Here is a 13,934-nt window from a genome sequence, read left to right as displayed (position 1 = left end):
GCACGAGAAGAATGTCTCTAAAGGAGTGTGTTTTTGGATGTAAGGGAAGAAGAACCTTGCTTAGTACTTACCATTTAGACACATCCTGCGGTAGTCGTTGTTGTCGTTGCTGTACTCGGGATTCTGGATCAGATAAGTTGGCCATAATTAACTTAAGACTATAAAGTTATTGTTCTAATTTTGTAGCTTGCAGACGAAACAGTTCGCAAAAGCTGCACATGCTTGCAGCTCTTTAGCTCCACCCACAGCATGCCATCAGGAACTCGGCTGTTTTCGGAGAGAAGTGTAAAGCTGTATCTTTCGTTTATAAATCTGCTAAAACTAAAGACTCTTCTAAGATATAAAGAATGCACTACTATTCTGTGGGTTCTCAAGATTTACATGAGATTGGCCAAAGTTGTGTGTTTGACTTTTAATTGTTTGAAGTTGGTGAGAAACACACAGATGATTATTTAGTCCCTGCTATATAAAAAGACAGAATTATCCTAGGACTGTATATGGCCATGTATGTAGATGAACAGCATAAATGTGGGGTAAAGTGCCGCCCTCAATATTAAATTGTATATGTGTGTGTGTGTGTGTGTGTGTGTGTGTGTGTGTGTGTGTCTATAAAGTAAACACTCAGCTGACCTAAATGTTCATTTATATTAATTTAACTTGTCATCTCACAGAGAAGAAGCAGAACTGTAGAAATGGCCAAGCAGTGAATGAAATAATCTGTGATAGATGGATAGCAGGTTGGAAAAATGGATCATTGAGCTTGGAGGTAAAAGAGACACTTAAAGAAAAATACAAGTTTTAGGAAGAGAGCGTCCTTTCAAATTCATGCCAATGCACACAATGAAAACAAATTTCACAGGTGAATGCTCGTGAGTATTTACTCACTAATACACTGATTATAGCTGATTACATTCCAAACAAACCCCTTCTATACTGGTGTAGACCTGGGCTGTGGATCATCTGGTACCTTGCCGCACAGAAAGAATAACTTTTTAATGTTGATTTTATTTTCATTTCATTGACTTTCACGGTGTGCAAGGTGTGTTTTCGATAGCTTGAAAGTTATGTTAGACAAAAATTATTTGAGATCAATAGAGAAAATGGTAAAGGGGATTATTTATAGTACATTTACAATGAACAGTGCTGGTGAAGAGGACATTGACATCGACATTGGATATTGGTGGTGAAGAGGACATGGACATCTACATTAGATGTTGCTGGTGAAGAGGACATGGACATCTACATTAGATATTGCTGGTGAAGGGGACAATCTAACTTTGACCTGGTCATTGATTTTGTTTGTATTCAGTTCAATAAAAGGTATAAATTAATTGACAGTTTCCCAATTTTTTATTGTTCAAAATAAAATGTATAATATTAAAAAATCTATAATATAATTATTATAATATAACATAAAAACTCATTACAAATATTTTGAATGGCTTTTTACCAAGAGCATATTTTATTTTAGTTTTAAATGTAAAAATTGACGTGAATATAAACTTATAAACAATAAACTTGACATAATATCCTATTATAATCCATTAATCTTAATATAAATAAAGTTTAAATACAATAAACAAATCCTAAATAAAATTTAATTGCGCATTCGCTTACTCCATCACTGCACCATGTGATCGTCGGTCGCGTTTGAACTCACCTATATTGATACGTCCACAAGCTAGCCAATCAGAAGCGGGGTTTCTGATGCACAAAAGATAAAACGGGGCTCGTGATGTCTCGCTACAGCTGCTGAGTGTTAATGAGAGGAAAACGAGCTGATTCAGTATCCGCCGCTAAACTGAATAAAACACAAAACGCTAAACATTTGTTATCGTATAAGTTTATTATTTATTGTGTTTTGAAGCCTATCCTGGGTTCGGCTGTAGTTTGGCACTTTGCATGTGCAGCCATTAAGTTTAATATTTACACTGCTTTAGGATGTAATATTTTCAGAAAACTGCTTCCCTGATTAAAAAGTCTGGGTGAAATTATATTTATATATGTTTATCTTTTATAACCTGCAGCAGCAGTGTAACTTGTGTATTGACCTTTTGTTTAAACTAGGCCTGGCCCAGTTTCAGTAGTTGGTGATGAAGTCTACCAGGACATGATCCTACTGTTAAAAGCCAAAGCCTGAAGCACAAGATCTTGATTATATATATTTTTTTAACCAAATACTAAAATCATTCCCTTAATCTGAAGGCCTTGAGCTGTAGTCTCCTGGGTGAACACACATGCTTATATCCTGATTCCTCTAACCAGACATGTCAAACTCAGTCTTATTGGGCTACATTTGGCCTGTGGGTCTGTTATATCTGACCTGTGGATTCATTATCTCCAGCCTGCATCATGTTTCTATCATAACTGCCAGACTTTGACTCTATGGGTGCTTCACATCTCTGAAACTATGCCCCATCTCTGCATGTTTGGAAGTCTGTATATCTTTGAGCAACGTTTCTCAGTTATGAAGATAAACTAAAGCATTTGCTGATCATCTCACTGATTCCCATCCTCACTCTTTCTTGAGTTTCCCTGAGCGCAGGTCCGAACCCCAAATGTTAATGAACTGACCGCCATGAAACAATGCTGAGAATCTCGCTCAGGCAAAAGTGCAGAATGTGCTGCTTTCAACTGAACCATTTTGTTTTTGTGCTTCATTCTATATCCTGCTAGCCTTGTTGTTTATTAAATCTTGACTGTTTGGCCCTCCATTTAGATCCGGCACTTAATCTTGGCCCCCTCTATTATTTGAGTTTGACACCCCTCCTGTACACAACCCGGGCAACAGAAAGTCAACGCTGTTTAGTTTTGAAAGCACTATGCTTATAAAATCCTTCTACATTTGCTTGTAACAGAAGCGCAAAGCGTCATGGGAGACGACAGCTAGTAGACGAAGCTTCCCACAGACCAGTAATGCGAACATAAGGTGAAATAATGCTTCAGCCTGAACTCTTGCATACAAAAGAATTGATTTGATGTCATTTGCTTACAGGCGTATTGTGCTTTTCGATCCACAGGTTTGGATAGCAAGGCTAAGCGGCTACACAGAGGCTCTGCAGCACTTTCAGAGGATTACAGATGACAAGAGTCCAGAATGGGCAAATACCAAGGACTGATCAAGAAGTTTGTGACTGACTCGAATGCAGTGGCACAACTCAAAGGACTTGAAGAGGCTTTGGTTTACGTGGAAAATGCCCATGTCGCGTCTCGGTAATGGAAACCCCCTGCATAAGAGTGATCCTAATTTTCGTGTTTTGACCTTCATTTTGACCCGCCTCTTTACGAGTAAACAATTGAGAAGCGTAAGAGCATCTGCCAAAGCTAGACAAAATTGAATTTGAGTTAAAAATGGTGATGGGCACAGACATTCACAGCAGATATTGCTGGTGATGGGGACATGGACCTTTACATCAGATACTGGTGCTGTGGGACAATGACTATTGACAAAAGAGCCATACAAATAAAACCAAATTGAAAATTTTGCAGCAGATCAATTACGCGTTGAGTCCGCTTTAAAAAAAAGTTTATACAGTCTCCAAGGTATTTGTCTGATTTGTTTTCTAAGAATGAAAAATATGGAGTTAATTTTTGTCTTGACCACAGAGTAGCGCTAGTGAACGGCACAGGAGTTGCATAATCAGGGTTTTTGCATCAAAATGTTTAGACCTTAAGTCTTAAATTCGCTGTTCTAGGTCTTAAATCATTTAAAACGGGGTCCTAATTTTTCCAATGTTGATGTATCGGAACCTCTAATGATCATTGAAATGCTCTCGCATCACTTCAGAATGTTTGTTTGTTCATTTCCATGGCTATGTAGTTTGTTCTTTTGCTGGTCCAAATATAATTTGATGTATTACAACTACAAATGAGAAATTTACAACTGCAAATCTCTCTTGGATGGTATGGAAGTGCAAGTTTAGCGATACCTCACTTAGAAAAAAAAAACCTGCAGAAACTTTGATAATGAGCTCTAATGTCACAACAGGTGAGCTGTAATGGTTCTACTGGTGCAGCTCTGAAGTGCTCCTGTCTGGCTTTCCCTCCTTTCTCAGAACTGTCGGCGAGGTTGTGTCCGGCGTGGTGTATAAAGTCCTTAACCAGCCTAAAGCACGTGCTAAAGAGCTTGGCTCGGACATCTGCTTAATGTACGTCGAGATCGAGAAAAGAGACGTGGTTCAGGAGGCAATTCTCAAAGGCATCGACAATAAGAACCCGAAAATCGCCCTCGCCTGCATGGAAGTGCTGAGACGGGCGCTGAGGTGAGTGACGAAAGCAAGAGAAGATGCCAAATAGTACCAAATATGGAAAAGCAGTACGTCTGTTTTGGGATCTGGGATGTTACATTAAAGCATAACTAAAGATGTTTAAAAATATATTTATTTGATTTCAAATCAATCAAATCAAAATCAAATAAAATTTTATTCATCACATACACATACATACACGGTACGACATGTAGTGAAATGTTTTATACGATGGTCCGGCATGAGGGAATAGGATGGGGGAAAAGAAAAGGATGCAGATAAATAAGTTTAAGGTATAAGAAAACTATATAAAATAAAAATAAATAAAATAAAATAAAAGAATATAAGGTATAAAGATATATAAAAAGATAATGTATGAAACAAATATACATATAAACAGTAAACAATGTGTAGTAAAAAATGTAAACAATAGGCAATTTGTGGTGGGTTGTCCATAAAGTGTCCGTGTGCGGTATGGTGTGGTGTAAGGGTCTGTAAAGTGTCCATGTGCAATATGGTGTGGTATGAATAAAATAAAAAGCGCACTGTGCTGTACAGTCCAGAGTTTAAAATGTCATGGTGCGAACGGTGAGATATGTTTAAAGTGACGTGGTGCGAAGGTGAATATATGTACAGAGAAGTGTGATGATGATGGAGAGAGTGGGCCAGTTCTAGATCCTGGGTGTTTCCTGGTTTAAACACCAGATGGCCTGCGGGAAGAAGCTCCTCCTCATTCTCTCTGTGTTCGCTTTCAGGGAGCAGAAGCGTTTTCCTGAACGCAACAGAGAAAAGGGTCCATTGTTGGGATGGCTGAGGTCCTTCATAATCTTCCTAGCACTTGTCCAGCACCGTGTGCTATAGATGTCCTGCAGGTTAGGGAGCTCAGTGTGGATGGTACGTTCAGCTGAACGCACCACCCTCTGGAGGGCTCGTCTGTCCTGCATGGTGCTGTTCCCGAACCAGGAAGTGATGCTACCCGTCAGGACGCTCTCAATGGTGCAAGTTTAGAAGGTCTTAAGCACCTGAGAGGGTAGTTTAAAGTCCCTTAAGCGTCTCAGATGGTACAGACGCTGCCGGGCCTTCTTTACCAGGGTGTTGGTGTGACAGGACCAAGACAGATCCTGTGTGATGTTAACACCAAGGTACCGGAAACTGTCCACTTTCTCCACTGGGGTCCCGCTGATGTTTATAGGTTGGTATGACCGCTCCCGCTTTGTGCTGAAGTCCACGATCAACTCCTTAGTCTTGCTGACGTTCAGGAGAAGGTTGTTCTCCTGGCACCATCTCTCCAGGTTTTTAACCTCCTGTAGGTAGGCCATCTCGTCGTTGTTCGAGATCAGACCCACCACAACAGTGTCGTCAGCAAACTTGATGATGGTGGTGGAGTTGGATGTGGCCACACAGTCATGTGTGTACATTGAGTAAAGCAGGGGGCTCAGAACACAACCCTGGGGGGCGCCAGTGCTGAGGGTGAGGGTGGATGAGGTGTGTTTTCCCACCCGTACGGCTTGTGGTCTGTCTGTCAGGAAGTTAGAGATCCATTGACACAGCGGCTGGCTGAGTCCCAGGACCTCCAACTTAGAGGTGAGTGTGGAGGGAATTATGGTGTTAAACGCTGAACTGTAGTCCACGAACAACATCTTTGCATAATTCCCATTTCTTTGGTCCAGGTGGCTTATCGTGGTGTGGAGAAGATGAGCAATGGCGTCCTCAGTAGAGCGGTTCTGACGGTACGCAAACTGTAGTGGGTCCAGTGTGTCTGGTAGTGATGCAGGGATGAAGTCTCTGACCAGTCTCTCGAAGCAATTCATCACTACTGAGGTCAAGGCTACAGGGCGGTAGTCGTTAAGGCAGGCGGGCTGGGGTTTCTTCGGGACAGGAACAATGGTGGACTGTTTGAAACATGAGGGGACAACAGACTGTTCCAGTGAGAGGTTGAATATCTCTGTGAACACCGGTGCTAGCTGGTCAGCGCAGGCTTTCAGAACCCGGCCTGTGATGCCATCTGGTCCTGCTGCCTTCCTGGTATTCACTCTCTTGAAAGCCCTCCTCACGTCATGCTCCGAGATGGTGAACGTGTTTACCTCTCCGGCTCTCTCGGCGTGCACGCTGGTTGTGCCGCTAGCGTGGTTAGCTGCAGCCTCGAAACGAGTGTAAAAGGTGTTTAGCTCGTCTGCCAGAGAAGCATCCGCATTCACCATTCTAGAAGATGGTGTTTTATAGTCCGTTATTGTTCTTAGTCCCTGCCACAGGTTCCTAGAGCCACCATGTTGAAACTGTGACTCTAGTTTCCTCCCATAGCGCCGCTTTGCTTCCTTCACCGCTCTGCGAACACTGTAACACGCAGCCTTGTACTCGTCCATGTCCCCGGTGGCGAGACCCGTGTTGTAGGCAGCGGAGCGGGATCTCAGAGCGTCGCGGATGGTTTTATCCACCCACAGCTTCTGGTTGGGAAACGTTTTGATAGTGGTTTTCTGCACTGTATCATCAGCTAGTTTCCCGATGAATCCCACAACCGCTTCCGTAAACATGTTGACGTCATCAGAGCTGCGCCGGAACATGTCCCAGTCTGCGTCATCCAAATCGTCCTGCAGAGCGGCCACCGATTGGTCAGTCCAGCGCGCGACCTCCCTCTGAACCGGAGCTTCCTGTTTCAGCCTTTGTTTGTAAACAGGCATGAGGAAGATGGCGGCATGGTCCGATTTCCCAAACGGTGGATGTGATTGTGCCTTGTAGCTGTTCTTGAATGGCGTGTAACAGTGGTCCAGTGTTCTTTCGCCCCTGGTAGGGCAGGTGATGTGCTGATGAAAGTTCGGTAGTGCGCGCTTGAGGTTGGCACTGTTGAAATCTCCGACCACAATGAGCGCAGCGTCCCGATGCTGTGTTTGGTGAAGAGATATTGTCTCGTGTAAATCCCATACTGCAGTGTCTGTGTCCGCTTGAGGTGGAATATAAACGGCACTGACAATGACCGAACTGAATTCCCGAGGTAGATAGAAGGGCCGACATTTGATGGTCAGTAGTTCCAGATTTGGTGTGCAGGAGCGTGAAAGAGGAACGATGCTCACGCTGTCGCACCAGTGGTTGTTCACCATCAGACACACTCCACCTCCTCTTGACTTCCCCGACTCCAGTGTTCTGTCCATGCGGTAAACCGAGAAGGACTCAGCCGGCTGGATGGCGTGGTCCAGTACCGCTGGGTTCAGCCATGTCTCGGTGAAGCAGAGAAGGTTGCAGTCCTGAATGTCTCTCTGGAACTTGACCCTTGCCCTGAAGGTCGTCGAGCTTGTTCTCCAGTGACTGGACGTTGGCTAACAGGATACTAGGTAAGGGAGCGCGGTGTGTGCGCGTGCCCTCAGCCTGTTCCTGACGCCGGCTTGTTTCCCTCGCGGACGCCGGTACGGGTCGCGTCCTTTGTTCACCCTCAGGATCTCGCTCGGCCAGCATGGGTCCGGTTTTAAAAACGGCGAAAGGTGAGTGCATTGTACACCAATAGATATGAGTGTCTCTGTCATATCTAATGATGTCCATCTTGTGTAGATGGAAGTGTATCTACTTAAATAAAAGTATAAAAAAACAAAAAAAGAGAAAACGTAGCCGGAGCAGTCGTGACGGCAGCCAACCTCACCGGCGCCATCTTGCTTTCTTTCAAATTTCTTTGGATTTCTGCTGTTTTTATTTTATGTATTCATTATTTATTTATTTTTTTTTAGATCTGATTGTTTTAACCAACCATCCTTTACAATTAAATACTAAAATTTTTCTCTTCAGTGACTCTGGAGCAAAGATCACCCTGAAAGCGGTCGAGAAGGTTCTGCCAAAGCTTTTCAAGTCTCGAGAGAAGGCGATTCGAGACGAGGCTAAACTGGTTGCTATTGAGGTTTACAGATGGATCCGAGACGCGCTGCATCCTCCACTTCTGAATATTAACTCTGTTCTAGTGAGGCAGAGACTCTTTACTGAATTTCTTATTTTTATTTATTAATTAATTTTTTTTTAAATAAAAATCTACATTTACTATTTTCTGTGTGTGCTAGCTGAAAGAGCTGGAGGACGAGTGGCCGAAGGCATCAGCTCCTTGTCAGAGCCGCTTCCTGCACTCGCTGCAGGACTTTCGAGCCAAGTTCGAGCAACAGCAGCAGGATGGAGGAGACGGAGAAGCAGAAGGAGACCGTACAGTAGTAGTCTGTACAAATGCTGTAGTGCTGACTTGGTTTATGAAGATGTGGATGACTTTTTTTTTTTTTCCGTCTCACAGGTGATGTGGAGGAAGCTGCTCCAGCAGTCGATGCTTATGAGCTACTGGATGCAGTGGAGATCCTCTCCAAACTACATAAAGACTTCTACGACAAGATCGTAAGGAGATACGTCGGTCCTAATCATCAGCATATGTTCATTTTTAAACGCAAGAAATTGATTTCACATTTTTGTGCTGTTTGTTTTCATAGCTTCAAAGATGTAAGCAGGCATTTGTGTGTGTTTCATGCAGGAGGCGAGGAAATGGCAGGAGAGAACGGAGGCTTTGGAAGCTCTTGAAGCTTTAGCAAAAAACCCCAAACTAGAGAGTGGAGAGTATGGAGATGTTAAAGCTCTCATCAAAGTCAAATAGTCTTTTTGAAAATTTCTTTCCACTGAAACCATTGCAAACGAGGAGTTCTGTGAAAGTACACACACACACACACACACACACGCGCACGCACGCACACACACACACACACACACACACACACACACACACACACACACACACACACACACACACACACTTAATGATAACTTTGTGGCTGAGCTGCATTTTCTGTTCAGAGCTTTGAATGCGACAGATTTTCTCCTGTGTCACTTCTCAAAATGTGTATTAAAACTCTCTGGTTCCTTCTTTTTAAATAAAATCTGTCAACTCTTTTCCAGGTCATTGGAAAAGACACAAACGTCATGTTGGTGTCACTGGCTGCTAAATGCGTAGCAGGACTCTCCACCGGCTTCCACAAGAAATTCAGCCCCTTTGCTCTTTATGTAAGTTCTTCTCTGTTAAGTATGTTTGACGACCATTTTTCTTCTTACTTGTGTATCATGTTTTGTATGTAGTTGGTGCCAACCATTCTGGAAAAGTTCAAGGAGAAGAAAGCTCAGGTGGTGCAGGCCCTGCAAGAGGCGTTAGATGCAGTGTTTCTTTCAGTAAACCTCTTTTTTCTTTATTTTTTTCATCAATTTACTTGCGTTTACATTGTTAGATTTTTAGTTTTTGTGAGTTTTTTTTTTTTGTTAATTAATGCTTACATTTCTTTCAGACAACACTTGAAAAAGTAAGCGAAGACGTCCTGGCTGTGATGGACAATAAAAACCCATCCATAAAACAGCAGGCTTCGCTGTTTCTCGCCAGAAGTTTCCGGCGTTGCACTCCCACTACGCTGCCGAAAAGCCTGCTCAAACCTGTGTGTGTCGCTTTGCTGAAGGTAAAAGCCGAGAGCAGAGAGCACCTTTAATACTCGGTAGAACGGTGTAGAGCCTGAATCATGGACAGTGGTGGACGACGTACACAGACCATGTACTTGAGTTAAATTAGAGATAAACGCGGTAAAATACTATTTCTCCAGTGTTTCCTTTAAATAAAAGTATTTGCCTACAGCACAACTTAAATAGATAATTATTAAGATTTAATAGGACATTAAGCAAAAGTCTTGTGACGTGATATTACGGCTCTGATCAACTCGGTTTACGTGGAAAGATTGCTACGCTTAGCACACCAATCTGTTCATAGAATGATATTGAGTCAAACATTGATTTGATGTGTATTAAAATAATCATGAGCCCAAAACCTTGAAGCCATTTCCTTTAGAACCAAATAAAATAACAGGATTTGAAAGCAGTCAGTTTTGGTTTACGGTTATTTGGTATTTGTCGATACTTTTTGCTGTTGATCTGGACCATAAGTCGTGCTTAGTAGATACCAATCAGCTTAGGATGGGTTAAATTTAGCACGCGCTCTACCCTGATTGGTGGCTTGCTGCGTGCTTGACCAGTTTTTATCCACTTGTAAATTAAAAAAAAAAAAGGAACGACTGATTTAGCTCAATTTTAAGTAGAAAGTTAAGATATTTGACTTTCAAATACAGTGAATGCAAAGTAGACCTTTAGATATACCTAGTATTATTCTGTAGATAAATTTCATGAAAAACTAACAGGAAGTGGTGAATAATGCAAGAGTCTTTTTTTTTCCTTCTTGTAGCAAGCAAATGATTCGGCTCCTGAGGTTCGAGACGCCGCATTTGAAGCTTTGGGCACGGCGCTCAAGGTGGTGAGTGAGCCCTTACCTGGCTGATGTGGACAAACTAAAAATGGACAAGGTTAAAGCATTTCCTCGCCTTCACAACGTCTGATACTTTTGGAACGTATTTTTCGGACTATAAGCCGCTACTTTTTTCCCACGTTTTTCCCACGTATTTTTTTTCCCACGTTTTGAACCCCGCGGCTTATTTATGAATTTTTCTGGGTTTTTCCCGGTTTCACAAACTTCAAGATAAAAAACTGCGACCCATAACTGTCAGAATGTTCAGGTTATAGGATCCAAGGCAGATGCAAAAGGAGCAGGGGAGAAAAGCTGTGCAGAGCCGAATCGGGGAGCCGATTCAGGGAGCCGATCCTACGCGGAGGGCGAGGATGCCGAGCCGGAAGCGGGGGCGCGTTCAGCGCGAGCCGGAAGCGGGGGCGCGTTCAGCGCGAGCCGGAAACCTAAACGCGCGTTCAGCGTGAGCTGAGCCGAGCCGGAAGCCGGAGCGCGTACAGCGCGAACAGAGCAGAGCCGAGCAGGAAACCGGACGGACGGACCAGAGAAGACGCTGGAGAGTGTTCAGGGCAAGCCTAAAGACAATCTGGCACTGACTGGAGGATTCAGGCGTCCTTATAAGTGCCAGAAAATTAGACGCCAATTCCGTGCAGCTGGTTGGGAGGGGGTGTTTCCTCGGTGATTGAGGCGGTAATGCCAGCAGTGCACAGGCGGGCTGACACATAACATTAGACCAATGAAATTTCCAATGAAACGAAAAAACGCACCTCACCTGTGTTCTGAGCTGCACGGCATCGGGAGAAAAAGCACAGACAGGTTTCCAAAACTCATGCTTTTTTATTTTTCTTGGCAACAGCATTACGGGTTAGTCAAAGTAACTTAGAAATGAGCATCAGAAAAAAATAAGGATATATTCCTCGGTCATGCAGTAATAACGGAAAAATGCGGCGGCAGCCTATTCCCAAAATACCGCTAGGCTCCTAAAGGAAGCAACATATTTCACCCGTTACACTGTGTAACAGACACTGTCTTTCATTAAAGCCTGTGTAAAGTTCATTAGTTTCAGTGTAGACACCTGCAGCTTATTTATGTTCAAAATAAAAATCTTTGTCAAATTCAGTGGGTGCGGCTTATATATGGGTGCGCTTTATAGTCTGGAAATTACGGTATTCGTTTTACGGTTTCTACTTTTGGAATATTTAGCACGTTTAAAACTTGTTTCGGTGTCTCTCGTAGATTAAGGAGTGTGCCGAGAAAGTGGAGCTGCCCGGAGGAAAGAAAGCTGCAGGACAGGTGAAGGAGAAAAACGCTTCAAAAGCCCTGCCTGCAGCTCCTGCTCCAGATAAACAATCTGCTCCTGCCAAGGAAACACCTGCAGCTGCTGCCACTAAGGTCAGTGATCAGGCTTCTTTATAAGTCAATTTTATTTCTGATTCAGTAAAAAAGCTTCCAATAATACAGCAGGTGGGAAAGTAAAGCCAAGTTACAAAGCAATTAGATATACAAGTTTTCAAGACGATTAACTGAAGTCGAGAAAAATTATACCTTTGGTCTATTTGTCAACACAACTGTTATATTTGTCATAACAACTGTTATATTTACATTCATTATTATCCCATATGAAGATCTACTTTTTTTTGGCTACTTTGTACTCAAATTATGGTTTAAATAAAAACACTCAAAGAGCATATTTCAAATGGCAGATAATGCTGTGCAATCAGCTGATTGTGTCTGAAGTATAAATTATACTATACTGTAATTATACAACAGGGGATTATAAATAACTTTATACATCCAGGGTGCGAACGTGTTCTAATTCAAGTCCATCGATTAAAAACCTCAAAAGACTTATGTATATAGATATTAAACAGAGTACATGTTCACAAACTTGTTTATATGTACCTACACAAGCATATATGCATGATTATTTTTATATCAGTCATCTATTTACTTATTGCAACAAAATTTCTTACTGACTGCCAAAAGCACACAACCAGATATTTATTATATACTGATATTACATTTGGACATACAGTATGCAGCCAAAATATGCATATGCTGCCTAGAGTGATAGCTCTTCATATATGTATGTATAGATATAGATGTGTGTGTGTTTTTCCAACACTTCCTTCCAATTAATGAACTTCTTGATTTTCATTTAAATTTCCATATAGTTATCACTTATCAGTAAAAATCCAGATCTTTCATATAGGGTGTGATGTGTTAATTTTTTTTATTTTAATTGTGTTTTTAGGCATCTGCTCCAACAAGAAGGGCAAACCCTCGGCACCTAAAGGAACTTCAAATCAAAGAAATCCGAGAGCAAGGACCTAACTGAAGCAGAGCTCTCGGTAAATAAAGCTCTGCTGATTCGCTTGTCATGCGATTGCGTGATGTGTGTATGACTGCACGTTTATTGTTTTGTTTAGCTTGAAGTGTGAGAAGAGAGAGCCGCTGCAGTTCTCCCAGCATCGTGTATGCAGATGCTGGACAGCGCCAACTGGAAGGAAAGGGTGGCCGCCATAGAGAAGTTTCTAAAGGTAACGAATTTTGGTATAAAGCGGCTCAGGAGAGTTTCAGCTTCGTAATCACAAAACTTATTCCTACACTTTTGTTATTGAGAATAGGATCGGTATACAAAGATTTACAACAGAGTAAAGTCTCTAAAGATAAAAATGGTCATTTTGAATTCTGAAAGCTTTATTGAACCATCAGCCCAAGATTTTCTTAATGTCTCTTTTTAACACTGTTGTTTCAAAGAGTTTCATTTATTTTTCAGGCAATGGAGCTGATGGACAAGAATGAGATGCCCTGTCAGGCTCTTGTTCTGATTTTGGCCAAGAAACCTGGTTGGAAAGGGACAAACTTCCAGGTAACTCCTTTTCCTCAAATTGTGCAAACACATTTGTTATGTTCTCTTAAACCGCTCCATTATTCTGCTCCACATAGTGTTGAGTGAGCCAGTGACATTTCTCTTTCTGATTCCTGTCCATCTCCAGTCTGTTCATTTAGATTTATTTCTCTGTTCGTAGGTGATGCAGCTGAAGCTGCAGGTCGTTTGTGCCGTGGCTCAGAAAGGTTCGTTTTTCTCCAGGACATTCAATTCAATTCAATTCAATTCAATTCAATTCATTTTTATTTGTATAGTGCTTTTAACAATGAACATTGTCTCAAAGCAGCTTTACACAGATAATGTGGTGATTAAAAGTAAATATGTTATTTGTTAGTATGTTTGTCCCTGATGAGCAACTGTGGCAAGGAAAAACTCCCCGAGATGGCATATGGAAGAAACCTTGAGAGGAACCAGACTCAAGAGGGAACCCATCCTCATCTGGGTTGCACCAAATGTCTTTTTGAAGCAGATATACAATGCTGCGAGGTACAGTGATGACGATCAGAAGCAA

General features: G+C 42.1%; 1 protein-coding gene and 1 pseudogene across 2 annotated transcripts; one reads left to right on the top strand and one right to left on the bottom strand.

Annotated features, from left to right (window-relative positions):
• The first annotated feature begins 503 nt into the window (after positions 1–503).
• Positions 504–13,622, top strand: LOC310736160 (cytoskeleton-associated protein 5-A-like; annotated as a pseudogene). The gene is made up of 17 exons (XR_014538189.1): positions 504–533; positions 2,894–2,929; positions 3,021–3,213; positions 4,056–4,262; positions 8,019–8,187; positions 8,285–8,420; positions 8,506–8,603; positions 8,737–8,847; positions 9,156–9,260; positions 9,333–9,422; positions 9,536–9,700; positions 10,474–10,591; positions 11,767–11,926; positions 12,785–12,881; positions 12,960–13,070; positions 13,310–13,402; positions 13,563–13,622. The product of XR_014538189.1 is annotated as a cytoskeleton-associated protein 5-A-like (transcript).
• On the bottom strand, positions 5,227–7,815 carry LOC310736161 (uncharacterized protein; the record flags this gene model as incomplete). The annotated part of the gene is made up of 3 exons (XM_083559541.1): positions 7,511–7,815; positions 5,529–7,459; positions 5,227–5,269 (listed from the first exon to the last, which is right to left on the bottom strand). Exons 2-3 carry the CDS (start codon positions 7,391–7,393, stop codon positions 5,227–5,229), a joined length of 1,908 nt encoding a protein of 635 aa, XP_083415667.1. The 5' UTR covers positions 7,394–7,459; positions 7,511–7,815.
• Positions 13,623–13,934: the final 312 nt, after the last annotated feature.

Source organism: Silurus aristotelis (genome assembly GCF_946808225.1).
Source record: "Silurus aristotelis genome assembly, chromosome: 13".
Lineage (NCBI taxonomy): Eukaryota > Metazoa > Chordata > Actinopteri > Siluriformes > Siluridae > Silurus > Silurus aristotelis.
This window is presented reverse-complemented; position numbering and strand designations above follow the sequence as displayed.